The 16,880-nt window shown below is 38.5% G+C and overlaps 1 protein-coding gene across 1 annotated transcript; it reads left to right on the forward strand.

Moving 5' to 3' along the window:
* Positions 1–9,366: 9,366 nt before the first annotated feature.
* LOC104442961 (cysteine proteinase inhibitor 6) lies at positions 9,367–9,720 on the forward strand. Its single transcript, XM_010056332.1, has one exon. It carries the CDS (start codon positions 9,367–9,369, stop codon positions 9,718–9,720), a length of 354 nt encoding a protein of 117 aa, XP_010054634.1.
* Positions 9,721–16,880: the final 7,160 nt, after the last annotated feature.

The following is a 16,880-nucleotide window of genomic DNA, read 5'->3' on the forward strand; positions in this document are numbered from 1 at the left end:
TCAAAGCCTCAATTGCATTGAGATATGGTACTTCAGGATCAAGTATCTCTTCATCATATTCTCTAGGACGAAATGGGTCCTTTTGGGGATCTAGAGGCCTTACAATCATAAGGGTGCTCAATGGGTGAGCTTTGTCCATATTGAAACGTTTAAGCAATCTTTCAACGTATGCTGATTGATAGACGATTATTCCATTTGTTTTATGCTCAAGCTCTAGACCAAGACAAAATTTGGTTTTACCCAAATCTTTAACTTCAAACTCCATTTTCAAATATTTAGCAGTTTCAGCTAACTTTTATGGAGTTCCAATTAAATTTATATAGTCGGCATAAACTGCTATAATAGCAAATCCGGTTTATGATTTTTTAATAAACACGCATAAGCAGATATGATCATTCTTGTACTTTTCCTTAATTAAGTACTCACTTAGGCGTTGATACCACGTGCAACCGGATTGCTTTAATCCGTACAAGGATCTTTGCAATTTTATTGAAAATAAATTGCGAGGAGTACATGTTTCAGGCATTTTGAATCCCTCAGGAATTTTCATATAAATATCAGAGTATAACGAGCTATATAGATATGCCATCACGTCGTCCATAAAACACATTTCCAATCTTTCAAAGATTGCTAGACTAATGAGAAAACAAAATGTAATCATATCCATCACAGGTGAATATGTCTCATTATAATCAATCCCAGGTCTCTAGGAGAATCCTTGGGCAACGAGTCGGGCTTTATACCTGACAATCTCGTTTTTCTCATTTCGTTTTCGGATAAATACCCATTTATATCCAATAGGCTTTACATTATCAGGGATACGAGTTATAGGTCCAAAAACCTCTCGTTTAGTTAGGGAAGCTAATTTAGCTTTAATTGCTTCCTCCCACTTAAGCCAATTTTGCCTTTGATGACATTCAATAATAGATTGCGGCTCACAATCATCATCCATAATTTTATGAGCAACTGAGAATGCAAAAGCATCATCAATGATGATTTCATTTCGATCCCAAATTTCATTACAATATGTAATGGAATTCTCGGTATTCTCGGGGTTAGTGTTCGTTTCATGGGTTTGCGCCTCTTCAGGGGCAATAAGCTCTTCGAGAGCAAGCACAATGCCAGGCTCTTCTGGAGCGGATTCTTGATTATTTCCCCTTCATTTTCGAGGAGCAGTATCTTTTGATCCTATCGGTCTACCACGCTTCAAGTGCGGGGGATTTTGATCCATTTTAGCTTGTTCTTCGGGAACAGCTATCCTAGCTGGAGCATTTGCAGCTGGAATATGAGACTTCGTTACCTTAGTAGCATCATTAAATGCGTCAGGAAGTCTATTGGCCATAGCCTGTAAATGGATTATGCGCTGCACCTCGTTTTCACATTCACGAGTCCTTGGGTTTAATTAAGATAATTTTTTCTCATTCCAGGAAAAAATCTTAACTGGTTTTTGTTTTGTAGTCATGGAAGTTGTAGGTATCCCAATTGATGGAAACCTAGTCTCATCGAAATGACAATCTGCAAATCTAGCAGTAAAAAGATCACCAATAGTTGGTTCCAAGAACCTAATGATAGACGGTGAATTAAACCCAACATAAATGCCCAAACGGTATTGGGGACCCATTTTCGTCCTTTTTGGCGATGCTATAGGCACCTATACTGCACAACCAAAGGTGCGTAAATGTGAAATATCTGGTTCATAACCAATAACCATTTGAAATGGAGATTGTAAAAGACTAGTAGTGGGGCGTAATCTTATTAGAGCTGCCACATGCAAAACTGCATGACCCCATGCTGTATCATTGAGATTCGTTCTCAATATAGAGTGCGGGCAATGATTTGAATACGTTTAATCAAGGATTCTGCCAATCCATTTTGAGTATGAACATATGCAACCGAGTGCTCAATCTCGATTTCGAGTGAAGTACAATATGTATCAAAACTCTTTGATGTAAATTCACCAACATTATCCATCCTTATGCTCTTAATTGGATAATCAGGGAATTGTGCCTGAAGCTTTATAATCTGCGCAAGTAAACGTGCAAATGCGACATTGCGCGTAGATAATAGGCAAACATGGGACAATTTACAGGATGCGTCCACTAATACCATAAAATATCGAAATGGTCCACTTGGTGGTTGTATTGGTCCACAAATATCACCTTGAATTCTTTGCAAGAATAAAGGAGATTCAAAATTAACATTTGTTATACAATGTTTGATAATGAGTTTTCCTTGTGAGCAAGCCTCACAATTATAATCTTTGGACAACAATACCTTTATATCCTTTAAAGGGTGCCATTTTGTATTTTGAATTATCCTACGCATCATTGAAGCGCGAGGATGACCAAGGCGATCATGCCGCAGTCCAAACTGATCAAGGCTTACTAAGCTCTAGGATGTGGTGGCATAGGTTTCAACAGCCTTAATCATGACACAATACAAACCCATAGAAGAAGCTTCTAACTTCTCATGGATGGTTTTCAGGCCCATCTTATAAGAGGAAATGCCAATATATTCCTTATTTTGCTCATAAATAGTCTCAATATGATACCCATTACGGCGTATATCTTTGAAACTAAGCAGATTCCTTTTTGATCGAATGCTTAGAAATGCATTCTCAATATGCAGGATTGTGCCATTTGGCAAAATAATTGTAGCATTCCCAAAACCATCAATAATCGGAACAAAACCTGATATTGTATGGATTTATGCCTTACGCAATGTCATACTCGAGAAAAAATGTCTACTACGAAATATAGTATGTGTTGTTGCACTATCAAGCAAACAAATATCTTCATTTTTCTCGATATTTTCCATTTGCATTTATATTGACAACTTCAGGTGTCAAGTATCATAAAAGTTGCATATTAATTATATAGTCGAATAAAATTTCAAAAATAAATATTATATAAGGTTCATAAGCATTTCATAAAGAACAATAAAAAAGTAATACATTTAAAGTGAAACAACATAAAATTCAAAGTTTAAATTATCATCTACCAATCTAATTCATCAAAGTAATCAGAGGTCCTCAAAGAAATCAGAGACATACAATGATGCATTTGCTACTTCAGGAGCAAGAGGAGTCCCACCAATGGAGATATTGTTAGCCTTAACAGTGGTAATGGCAGTAGGATTGATTTCAATGGCATAAGATTCACCACGCTTGTCCGTATTCTTTAAAGATGCCTGGTATAGGTCAACAAAATGTTTTTGCGTACGACAGGTACGTGACTAGTGCCCAGTCATGCTACAGCGATGACAAATACTTTCATTAATCACCTTCTTTGGCTTCTTTTCTTTGCCATGATTCAAGCTAAAATTTGATTTCCTAGGGTGGTTAAATTTCTTGCTATCCCTTCTAGGATTATGTTCTTGCATGCGCTTATAGCCCTTAAAATGGCCAGTATTTTTCTCAAAGTTAGCATGTGCTTTGTGCAATCTTTGTTGAGCCGATATGTCTAAGATCATGATTTTTGAGCAGCAATTCATTAGTTTGCTCGGTAGTAAGAAGCACAGAAATTAATTCAGAGTATGTGGCAAACTGACGCTGCTGGTTGTGACATCCCGATTTTCCAATTCTATTTTCAATAAATTGAGACGGACATTTCGTTGGCACGCATATAGTTCATTTCCTTGAGTCGGCCACTCATGTGAAAACTAGTCTATCAGGTGAAGCCGTTAAAAAATTCTAATGCATCAGACTCGAGAATTTGACCAGGAAACGATCTTTCGATCGAGCTAATTTGTAAGGGTCATTATGGCATAATTAAAAATCGATTAGAGATCGGAGATAGGTCGACTCGATAGAGGCATGTGATCAGGTGTGGGTGATTCCACCAGATCGCACAATTCTTGTCGATCGGCACTGGACCAACTTCTCTATCGATTGGGTACCCTGTGTTCATATTTGAAACCTTGAGATTACCCCGACAATCGAAAGTCGCCAATGTTTCAAAGATGTACATTGTGGCTTGAGGTGATCAATTTCAGGTCAAATGTATGAAAATTTCTAAAGGCTACCTAGTAGGTTGGGTCACACTAATATTGTGCCCAAGTGAAATTAACCATGAGATTGAGATCGAATTCTGAAATTGGAAGTCATGATGTGTCACAAATCTTATTAGGAACATTGGATTAATTAATGGACTTTAATTGGACTCAATTGGAAGAGAATTGATTGGAATTGAAGAAGTTAGTGTACAAGATTTTAGGCCCCGGCGGAAAATGAAATTGGACCCATTGAAGATTGTTGTGGGAGGTTTGGAGATAGTGAAGTATGACACCATGTGATGTCATGGTGGTGGGCCATTTTTGTTGGATTAAAGAAAGAGAAAAAGAAAAGAAATTGTCCCATCTTCCTTCTCTCTCCTCTCTCTCTCTCTCCCACGAACCCTCTCTCTCTTCCATCTCTTCTTGCTGGTCATGGGACTTAGCAACCGGAAGAAGCTGAAGACCAGCAAGTCACCGGACCTCACGCCATCGCATGCCTCCACCCGTCGCCATTCGCCATCATCGCCGCCGCCCCGCGCCGCCCGCGCCCGCTTGCCGGTCAGCTCGCCTCTCCGCTTTGCCTCAGCCTGCGTCCCCAACAGATCTGAGAATGCCGAACCAGCAGCCATTGCAGCCACAGCCGGAGTCATCAGCCCCTCTCGCCGTCGCACTCCTTTGCTGTCGCGCGGGACCGCCTTCGCCTTTCTTCGTCATGCGGTTGTCCTCGCACATCTTTGCCTCCAAATCGCGTTGTCCCTGGTTTGGCCGACGCGCAGAGCTGCTGTCCAGTGTTGTGGGCCATCGCCGGAGCTCCCTCCGCCGCCTCCGGCCACCGTGAAGCCCCGCCTAGGTCCGGTTCAGCTCCTCTGCCCATTCCTAACTCCAACTAGCCCCGGATCGGCCATTTTCCGGCCTCAACCAGCAGCGAGCAGAGAGAAGAAAAATGGGTATGGCAGCGGACGTTTGGCCCATTTTGGCCGCCTTCCCGAGCCCGGATGCTCAGCCCACCTTGAGGAAAGTTGATCCTCGCATCGTCCCCGTCATTTTGGTCCGCTTGGTTCGTTAATCGGGTGAGTTTAGCTCACTAAACTTTGATTAGAGGATTAATGATGTTTTAGGTGTGTTTAGTTTATGTTAAGTGTTTTAGGTGGTTAGTTTAATTTATTTAAGTATAGATTATATTAATGTGCTTGATTAACTTAAAGTGGGTTTAATTTAAGGCTAAATGAATGTTTATATTAATATAAGCTTTGATGTGACCTAAAGGAATTTGTTTTTGATTTATTTAAATATTCCGAAATTATTAAATAATTTAATAATATATATTTATTCGAAATTATTAAAATATTATTATTTAAATAAATTTCGGAATAAAATTAATTATTCAATAAATTCCGAAAATTATCTCGGGACCTTATTTGCTCAGAATATCGTGCTGATCGCGCGTGTAGTCAGATTTTGAAATTGATGATTGTATATTATAAATTGAGTGTGGATCGTGAAAATATGGATATTATTATTTAGTTAATTTTCGGAATATATTTAATTATTTAATAAATTCTTAAAATTATTTTGGAACCTTATTTTCTCAGAATTTCGTGTTGATTGCTGCTGTGCATTTAGAATTTGAATTTGATGAATGGATGTGGCAAATTGAGTGTTGATTGTGGTAAATAGAGATTTTATTCATAAAAACCGAAGTGTCGGGTTTTGATGCAAAAATTGGATTTTAATGATTATATTAAATAGTGGGGTTTGAAAAAGTGAGATATTGGCTTTTTGATTGGAAATTAGCGTGTGCCCACACACGTGAGTAATTTATGGAATATTTTTAATATGAAGAAAAATTGTCGAGATCACTGTTTTAAGTGGAAGCATTGAGTGAAATATAAAGTGTCTTGGGGTCGAGTATGCTTTGGATGTGTGATAACTGAGAGGAATCATCCTGGGCTGTTGAGCCGGACTTACTCCTACATGGGATGCCCACGCGGTGGATGCCGATCGCAGTAGAGGCTGGGCCGATTGGATCGATGCTCCTTCGGGAATGCCGTCGACGTAGTGACGAAGCCATGCTCCAAGGGGGGAGACGATGCTCCTTCGAGAATGCCGTCGACGTAGTGACGAAGCTGCGCTCCAAGGGGGGAGGCGATGCCTGGCATTAATGTCAGTAGATAGCCGAACTGCGAGTAGGCTATGCCCTTGTGTGACAGTGAATAATAATTGGAATGCGTGCTAAGTGCGATTGTGATTTATATGAAAGTGATGACGTTCCAATTGTTTGAATTATTATTACTACCTGAGATTGTGTGATACAAATTGTGCTAACCTGCATGAAGGAATTGAGGCGAGGTAAGTTCTCTGTGTGACGTGGCTAGGCCACCCTTGGGCGTATTTTCTTTCTAATAGGGGTTTAGGGGGTTGAACTTGCTGAGACGTTATCTCATCCTGGTTTGGGGATTACAATTTCAGGTCCCTGGTGGACGGAGTGACTAGATAGCTTTGGTTGGCCTTGAGGAGTTGCAGAGGTGAAGTCATAAGGATTGGAGAACGTGTCCGACTTGTAGGTCGTAGGACAGTTTCTTTTTAATAGCCGGTCTTTTGTAGACTTTTGGCTGTAGGCTTCTGTTTGTAATTCTATTGAATTATGAAAGTGTTATGTTGTGGTTTTGCTTCCTGCTTTTCTATCCCGTATTTCATTGTCAGGGGTTTTATAATACGTTCCGCTTGCACAATAATAAATGAATGGGGTCGATAACGCTACCTGGGAATGTCGCATTTGCATGACCATGGTGGGATGTTGGCGCGCTCGAGGTTCGGGGCGTGACACCGATATTGCTGTTGCAATACAATATTTGAAGCATGGAAGGTGGAGAAAGTTTTCTCTAACAATTCCGCATCAGCGAGTTTGAAACCGCATAACTCAAGCTGAGAAACGATATCAAATAAAGCAGAATTATAGTCAAATACTGATTTAAAATCTTGCAGTTTGAGATTTTGCCAATCATATTGTGCTTGAGGGAGGATAACAGCTTTGGTATGATCATACATATCCTTCAACTTCCTCCACAAGATATGAGGATCTCGAACGGATAAATATTGAGTCTGCAGGCTCTCATGCAAATGACGATGAATAAAAATCAGCACATTTGCTTTATCATTTTCATTTGAGGTTCCATCCTTTGTAATTGTATTAGCGAGACCTTGCCCTTGGAGGTGCATTTCCATGTCAAGGCACCAGGATAGATAATTCTTTCCACTCACTTCCAGGATGTGGAATTTGGGCTTTTCAATATTTGCCATAATCCTTGCAAAAATAAATTCTTAAATTAATTAAAAGGATTTCCAAATATCCACCGCTACTTCAGAAGCAGAATGATACTTTTAGATTTGAAATTTGGCTTCGGGCCAATAAAAATGAAGAATTGATAAAAGAAGATGAAATATAAGTTGATCAATAAAAAGAATACTCACCTTGCAAAAATTACTTACTCAGTCGGTAGATCTTCGTGCTGATAACGTGTTGTAAAATATTGTGTTGCGAATATATAATAGAGAAGAGATTGAGAAAAGAAAGCAAGTGAACACTAGAGATAGTAGAGAAAGCTAGATATTTCACTGTATTGTGATTGTTGTTCTTATTGTACGTCAAAACTAAACTCCTATTTATAGGAGAACAAGAATGTACTTATTATTAATATCAATGTATCGAATGATACATGTACTGGATAAGGGAGATGAACATTCATTGTATATGGAGATATACTTAGAATATATTATACAAATGTACAATAATAAGTACATTAGATAAAATGTATATAATGAATATTCATTTATGTATTCAATTCATTCATGTATTTCATAACAATTACATATAAACTCTGTATTCAATTCATTCATGTATTTCATAACAATTACATATAAACTCGTGTCGCCATAAATAAGGGTAATTATTATGTTACGTTTTTTGAACTTTTGAAAATATTAAGAATTTCAATAAGTATGAATCGGTACATAAATGAGGGTAATTATTATGTTACGTTTTGTGAACCGCTTGAAAATATTAAGGATTTCAATAAGTATGAATCGGTCTTGCCAGGTAAACTTCTTTTCAAATTATGGGATCCATTTTTTGGTTTTTTCTTTATGATATAAAGGTGAATTTCAAATGAATTTCACACTAGCCTAATTAGGCGACCTTTATGTCCGGCTAAAAGGTAAAGCAGCTTTGCTAATAGTACACAAATGGAGAAGATAAACAAGTTGCGTTCCATCTCGATCATCTTAACAATTTGTCGTTCTCAAAATTAAGGTAAGTAATTTTCCCCACATATACACTTGCGTCACCATAAATGAGGATAATTATTATGTTACGGTTCTCAGATTGCATATGTTTATATGAAACTTTTTTTTGAAATCATGGTGCTCTATTAATCTTTCAATATCCAATCATCATAATCTTTTCAGGAAATTTCAATATAATTAAAAGGGTATCATATATAATGGATAATTTTTTTTTTCATTTTGTTATGGTCCCGTCTCCTTCCCATCATTAAAAAAAAAAAAAAAAAACCACTAGATTTAGATAAAATAATTGACATGTGAATATCACACCACATCAGAACTTGGAAGTTTGCCATTGTGGAGTGTTAATCTCATAATTGATTTTAATTTGGAGTTTGGTAACAATCGATCTCCTCACCAATTAAATTAGATCGTCTTTATTATCTGTTAGTGTGTTCAGCTGTTTTATTTAGGCGGCTTCAGTTGTGTGGCCGCTTTACGAGCTGCATTTTTCTACTGTAGACTGTCATACCGACATTTATTAGGCTAAAATAATAATGTGAATTGTGTCTTTTCCAAATCAGCACAACTAATCCCTGAATTTTTAAAATTTTGCTCTAACATATGTATGATCACGCCCTTCTAGTTTGATAATTGGCTACGCAAGTTATATAGTCTACTTCCTAATTTACAGAATCAAAATTCTGGCAGCTTGAATACTTCTCAGGATTTTAATTGTGAACTTTTCTTGAAAAAGCAGGGCCATCCCACTTGAATCCGTCGCTAGCCACCCCATATTTTTTCATGAACATTCGTGCAATCATCATAAAATACATAGGATCGCAAACTTTATTTATAAAATATGGTAATAAAATTAAAATCATAGCCATATGGAAGAAAAATAAATCGGTTGCCAAATTTGCATTTTTAGTCTTCAAAGAGCCATGGTGTCAAATTGCGAATCCAGGATGTATCCTATGATTTTTCCATCTTGGGTACAAAATAAGCCTTTATAAAAACTAGCAAATCTGCCTGTAAGCAACCATCATTTCCACAAACGCACCATCATCATCAAGTGAAAAAACAACGACAATGAGACCTCAAATCCTCCTCCTAACGATCTTCCTCACCGTCCTCCCTCTCTTGGCCGTCGCCACTGTCAGCCGGAAGTTGGCGGCCGGACCCTGGGAGGCGATCAAGGACGTGCACGATCCACACGTCCAAGCGGTCGGCAAGTTTGCAGTGACCACGTTCAACAGCAAGAATCACACCGACCTGGTTTTCAAGGACATCAGAAGAGGGGAGACTCAGGCCGATCGCGGCACCAAGTACTTCCTGCATCTCCTAATGGCCGGGCCGGTGTCGCCGTGTTACGTGGCCCTTGTATTGGAGACGCCGGGGCAGAAGTCCTTGGAGCTTTTGTCCTTCGAGCGCGATACCTGCTAAGGTTGATCCAAATGATCGATGTAAAAGCTATTTAGCTCTCTCTTTTCTGATAATTGTATGAGGAATAAAAGTTGTGATTCAATGTGATATCATGGAATCTTTATGTTGTTTCCCGATTCAAAAAGTTTTATCTCAATTTCGATTATCTCAAAAAGTTCAAATCATCATACAACTTTGCAACCCGATATTGATTTACATTTTGAAGCATTTTTTGCACAATAAACTAAACTATGATGCTAGTATGCAGAAGACGATCAGTTCAAGCAATCGCAGCATTTGTGTTCTCATTCTTTGTCCTTTTCAATTTCTCGACTTCTTAATAATGGAAAAGCACTCATCGGTATTAACCGATCATTTCCCAGCAAATGACGCGAATTATAGGGCCTTTTCATTAATTATATACCTAAAATTTTCGTTGATGTTCTTAATTTCTCCAAATTTGTTGCTTGAACCGAACTTAGTCTTGTTTTGTGTTTTTTGGCTCAAATTAGGGTTCTTGTTTTTCAGTGTTACGTCTGATGTCCTTGGCAAAGTGGCATTATTCAATTAATTAATTACATATTCAAGAAATATGTTGTTTAAGGCTCCTTTTTGTCTCTTGAAATTAGCATGAATTATTTGAAAAATATTTTCTTAAGAACAATCGTTTCTATCAGTTGAAATAATTAATCGATAAAAAGTATTCAATAATAATTATGCCCAAATATTTTTGTGAACTTTTTCGTTCATTTATATATTAAGAGATTTAGGAAAATATATTCAAAATCACTCATTATCTGTTAAATAAATGGAATTTGATTATGCTTAATCTTTTGTTTCCAAACTTTTGTGTCCACGAAATTGTAAATTTTGCCAATCCGTGCCGCTATTGGTTCTGGCATCTTGCTCTCAAGGGATGTAGAAGTCAAGTATCACTACAGATCTCGCACTGGGAGCGTAACTATATATATAATCGATTCTCCGTTTGTTCTCTGAAATTTAGAATTTGTTTGTATCCTCTTTGATATTCGCCTTAGAAAGATTAGGTTTTGGACGGTTCTCACGAAAACCGATTCCCAATTCCCAAATCCGATTTTGCTAAAGGAAGCGGACCAGAAAATGGTTTCCCTCAAATAGAATTTAGGGCTTGAACTCCACTCTTTAGTCTTCATTCTGTCTCCTTTAATTGCACTAAGATACAAGATTCAATCTACTTGGAATTTACTGTGATTCAATCTCCAATCGAGTATCAATTTTTTTTTTGTTACCATTCTACCCCTTCCTTAATTGTTGATTTTTGGTTTACTGTTGGCTGAATCCACTAATTTTATGATGATAGAGGATTCATATTCGTCTTATTGCGAGTTCGCCTGTTGTGACTCTCATAAGCAGAACAAGAAAATAAAATTAAAAAGAGCAGATTCCAATCCAACTTAGGAATCAGACCAGTCCGGTTCCCAACCGATCAACCCCACCTCACCCTTCTTTCTCCAACATGTTTCAACTTTTGTACTCACATCCCTCTTTCTCGAGCACCTCTGCACTGTGCCCCCAGATCTCCTTCCCTGTCGTCAACGCCTTGCCAAACTGGGGCCATCGCCCATCTCCGATTCAACGATTCGCTGAAGCAGAGGTTGCTAGCTCTTCTCCGAAGAGAAGAGATTGGCGGCCGCGTCATCGTCGTCCTCATTGGTGTCGTCATCAAAAGGCAGAGGAAGAAGCTGGCGAGGAAGAGCAGGCGGCTGTGCTGTTGATGGCCCTGTCTTACGGCTCTGTCTATGGTTAAAGAGTCATTAAGTAAAAAGAATCAAGGATGTCAAATTGGCAAAATTGTTTTTTTTTTTTTTTTTTGGAAGAGGGGGGGGCTGTTTTGACCAAAATCGAGAGGAGGGAGAAGAGAAGGAGAGAGAGGCCGACAAGTGTAAGAAGTTAGAGGAGATCTGATAGTCTTTTTTGTTTCTCTGTTTTGTGCTAACGTAATATAAAACTTGTCCGATTTTCGATTATTCCCCATTTACTGCCGTTGGATTCTTGCCATCTTTGGTCAATTGCGACTTTGGTTATGACCCAAATGCAAGCTGAGTGCTCAGCATTCGTTTATGAGGCCGTAGTTTAGTTATTGACCCGATAAGAATGGGATGCATTGGGAAATACAATCATATATAATCGATATGTCATGTATTAATAAAGGAGCTGTTAACACCAAATGACGTCCAAGTGTTTTGATCGACGGAAGCTTGGATATTGAAACGCGGAGTTTAATTGTCAATTAGCAGAGTGAACAAACTTGGATGTGTAATCATTCGTAGCAAGTGTTGTTGTATAATAAGAGGTGCATAGGGCTGTTTTTTTTTTTATTCTTCACAACCGTTAGATATAACCGTCGATGGAGAGTTATATATATAGTGGAATGGACCGTCCAATCAATCTAGGAATACATATTGTTCATCTTTGTTTTGACTTATTTTACATTTCCAGTACTATTTATATTGCTGGCAATGATTGATCGAAGTAGTCGCACCTTTAAATTTCTTAACATTTATATTTCTCGTCTAAATATTAACAAATGACTCTTGAAACTTTTATCATAGGATTGAAAGGGAATCGGCGCTCGTTCTTTCAACAAGGAAAAGTTCACCGAGAACACCATACGAGAAAAAGATCAAATTCATTTATTCCAGAGTCCTACTTATTTAAAAAATTGGTTACCACAAGTATCTAACATGCATAGTCTTGCCATAAAGCGTATAAACCGCTTTGCTTTCTTCATGGGACCAGCTTTAGGATGCAAGTGAGTATGCTTCAGCTTCTTTGATTTTGATGAGCTTGTTTCCACTTGTTTTAATTTGATGAGGGATTTGTCTGCAGCAGGACTGTCAGTTGCTTGCCCAAGAGGTTTCCATTGAAGCGGAGCTACAATAGTGATAACTTGACCCTCGGCTGGTATGTCCATAACCTCCTTTGGATTGTTGATAGTCGATTGATTGGCAGGGATCAGATTGGATGGCGATTGAGGAGTCTTAGGAATGACTTCCTCTACCTCCTCAGGAGAAAGTTTGGTTTCATAAAAGGTACGCCAAAATGGACTATGCTGAACCTCTGAACGTAGCCAATTTCCATAATAAAGATTGTCCTTGTCTTCCGTTTTTGCGATGTCGAAAGGAAAAGTTGTACAGTGTGTAGCATAGTGACCGATAACCCCACAAGAGTAACAATAGTGAGATAGCCGCTCATAGCGAAAATCTAACCATATGGTCTTCCCATCCAATTGAATGAGCTGACCTGGGATGAGAGGTTGCTTTAAATTTAATTCTACTCTGACTCTGCCAGCTTTTAGAGGTAAGCCATCATTCTGTTCAATCTTAATTGCCAGCACCCGACCAACACGATGCACAGCTTTGCGTAACATATTGTCTGTACACCATTCTAAAGGTAATCCAATAACATGAACCCAGAATTCACACGCGGTAAAATTATAGCAATGCAGAGGAGTGTTAGGAGTCCAGGGCTTTAAAATAACTAAATGATTGGAGAATCGCCAAGGGCCACCATCCAATATCCTTTGCTTATCCCCTTTCGACTTAAATTTGACCACATACAAACCTTCTTCACTTTGATGTATGTCTACATGATCTGTACGCTAAGCTAGTTTCATAGTATTCTGAAAAGCTTGGAAATTAATCGTCTGGTTTGTAAGAATCTTACCCACCAAAGTCAATTTGCATTCCTCCACTTTGTCCTGTGGTGCAGCAGCCTCGCAGATTTCAATTGTTTTCTCTGACCAGAGTCTTCCCATTCTGTTGCACAGGGCAGCAAGGTGAGCATCAGTACCATATTCAGAATTGTCTATTCCTGAAGAACCCTCAGTTGGAGGATCCATCCTGTCTGTATCTCATGTCAATCAACTAAAAAAAGAAGAGCACAACAACAGTCAGACCGGGAAATTAGTCGCAGGAGTCATAGACGGTGAAAAACAGAGGAAAAAAGCGACATGCAGCAGATTTGACGAAGTGGAAAGGCTGCGACTGAGGGTGGAATGAACGATGGGACGAAGAGAATTTACAGATAGAGGTAGATAACACTAAGAGGAAACCCAGAATTTGCCGGCAAAGTGTATCGGGAAAAAGCGCATGCAAACAGAAAGGGTTTGGTCTAGTAAGTAACGAACATGGGTAAATCGGAAAGAGAACGGGTCCATGGGTGAATCGAAGGAGAAAGACGAGATGAAAAAGCCAGATTGGAACAGCGATATGAGAGCTTGAAGGAGAAATTTGGGTTGAGAACCAAAGAGTAAACTACCACAGGGTAGAGGGAAGCTCGACAAAACGAGAGAAAAAAGGAGGATCGTTTAGACACAGCTTTGGATCCTAGCTATGGTAATTGGTAAGTTAGAGAATAAAAACTTCATGTTTTTGTTAGTGGATTCAAGTTTCATATCTGTTGTTTTCTATTGCACGATAAAATCCACATGATATTTCTACATGACGTGGGAGTCATATTTGAAATTATCTATTATCTATCGGTTATCTCAATATAAGTCTTACTTCTTGTACTAAGAATGAGGCGGGCTTTGCCAACTAACTAGGGGTGAGCCTTGGACCAGCCCAAGGTCTTGGATCAGCCCAATCCTGTTGGTCCTGATTTAGTTTTCAAGGAGATTGGGTTGATATTTGGTCTTGGGATCCTAAATTAGAACTATACGGGTTGGTCCTCAATTCTAAGAATTTAGGATCATTCTAATCTGGACCAACCATAACTGTATGTATTAAATATAATATATATAATATATTATTTATAATTTTTTTTATATATTCTAAACAGAACCCTAAATCAAACGGCGTCAATAATCTTAAACGGCTTTTCATGGAGTCTAAAACAACGTAAACAACCTTAAATGGCTCCTCATGACATCCTTCTCTAGTTCTTGTTCTCTTTCGCATTCTGTGTCTTCTTAATCTTCAATTTGCTCAAATCGAAAGAAACAACTTTCCCACTTGCCACTCAACCTCATCCCACTCAACTTCCTTGCTTGCCGCTCAACTTCTTATCTTGTCTCATATCTCTATGAGCGATCTTAATCGTTTTTATTACTTCTTGCTTTCAGTAAGTGTGAAATTTCTATTATTATTTTATTTTAAATTTGTTGAATATGTATTGGTATTTATAGTTTGGTTACACAACGCCGCATTGTCAATGAATATGTAATTTGCAATTTTAGGTTTGCCTTTTCAGAGAGTACAAAAAATGAAATAAAAAAATTATTGATTGGGGTTCAGTCTGATCCTCCATCCAAGCTCAATAGGGTTGGTCCTTAATCAAAAAAATTGAGAACCAACACTGTGCGAGTTGGTCATAGAGTTAGGGGGTGGACCAGCCCAACCTGAAACATGCTTACCTCTGCAACCAACAATAATTAGTTTAAAATAGGACTCACACAAACAAAATAACAAAATAAGATGACGCCATCATGAAAATAGAAATATATTCCCAAAAAATGTTCAATGAATGACTACCTTGTGTCCACGAACGATGCATAAATACGAAATAATTAATAGGGATGAATCCACTACCAACAATATATCGTTCATTTTCACTACTAGTGTGCAACTCACAACAACGTGCATTTCATGACAATGTGTAAGTTTCAATCAATGTATGACTTCATTATATCAGCATCAACATGCAAATATAACCATTGCAATGTTATTTACGTTTGATGTTATGAAGCTTTATCATGACAACTAATAATTGAACATAAACATACAAATTCAAGGTACGTGATCGCATGCAACTTCAATGTCAAGGCACTTCTATGCATTCATATGACATTTAAATTTAAAGGATTGCACTTTTTCCACTCCTCCTTTGATTTAGACAGTCCCTATTTTTGTGTTTTGATTATATTATCTTTTGTGTGACCTACCAAATCTGTTACAACTCTACCAAAATATTTTTTTTTTGGTTGATTCATTTTATTTTGTTTCTTATTTTTCTTTCCTTATGGATCACACTATCCTTGGGAGAAATACACTATCAGTGCCATAAGTTATGTATAGTGCTCATTTTGGTGCCAAAAGTTTCCGTCGGATCACTTAAGTGTCAAATCAGAGAAAAATGATCACTTTGGTGCCACTGGCGAGAGATTCTAGCCAGATTAATTATGTGGCTTTTATATTTTTTTTTAAAGTCGTAGCGGCTTTAAAACAACATCATTTTCCATCCTCCTCAAGAAACGACATCGTTTTGCCGTTATACGTGGATATCCTCACAAAAACGACATCGTATAGCTCATGGGAATTAAAATTAGGGTTTCGGGGATTGAAATTAGGGTTTCCGCCGCTCGGCCACCGTCGTTCGCCCGCCATCACTCGGCCACCGTCGCTTCGCCACTATTGTAGTTGCTCAACTAGGTGAGCGATGAGAGATTGAGATTGTTACTCAAGCAAGAAGTGACAGGAAGAATAGGAAGCGAGGGTGGAGGAGGAGGAGGAAAAAGAGGGGTCGAAGGTGCCGCTGGTGCGCTACTGCTGCTGCTGCTACTGGTGACGGTGCCATTGCTGGTGCTGCTGCGGGTGTTGGTCTTTGAGGAAGAAGAAGACAACATTCCTCTCTCTCTCTCTCTCTCTCTCTCTCTCTCTCTCAATTTGGGGATTTAGGGTTTCTAAGTTGGGGAAGACTAAAAGCAACGTCGTTTTGTTGTTTGGATGGCTGATTATACTCTCCAATGAGCCACATCAGCTCCAAAAACTAATAAAAAAGTGCTACATCGGATTTCCGGCCAATTTCATCGGCGTTGGCACTGAAATGATTTTTTTTTAAATTTGTTGGCACTTAAGTAATCCAACAAAAAAATTTGACACCAAAGTGAGCGCCATACACAACTTATGGCATTGATAGTTTACTTCTCCCCACTATCCTTCTTCTATACAATTCCTAGCTCTCTTAGCATGGTTCCCATCTTTGTTTTTTTCTCTTGTAGTCCATTCTTTCTTTCTAAACCTTTTAATTTCTCAAGTTGTAGGGCATTGAGAAGGTGATTATTTATAACACCAACCCCGATGTCCTCCACACTTTTGCTAGCACCGGCATTGCATCCTCGTTGACCTCCCCAATAAACCCTTTTTGTTGTTGCATGCGACCTCTTATTGCACTATGGAATGTAATATTAAGAAGTACCACCA

Source organism: Eucalyptus grandis, chromosome 4 (genome assembly GCF_016545825.1).
Source record: "Eucalyptus grandis isolate ANBG69807.140 chromosome 4, ASM1654582v1, whole genome shotgun sequence".
Taxonomy (NCBI): Eukaryota; Viridiplantae; Streptophyta; class Magnoliopsida; order Myrtales; family Myrtaceae; genus Eucalyptus; species Eucalyptus grandis.

Excerpts from the sequence above, each read along its gene's own strand:
- LOC104442961 (XM_010056332.1), top strand. The coding sequence starts at position 9,367 with ATGAGACCTCAAATCCTCCTCCTAACGATCTTCCTCACCGTCCTCCCT.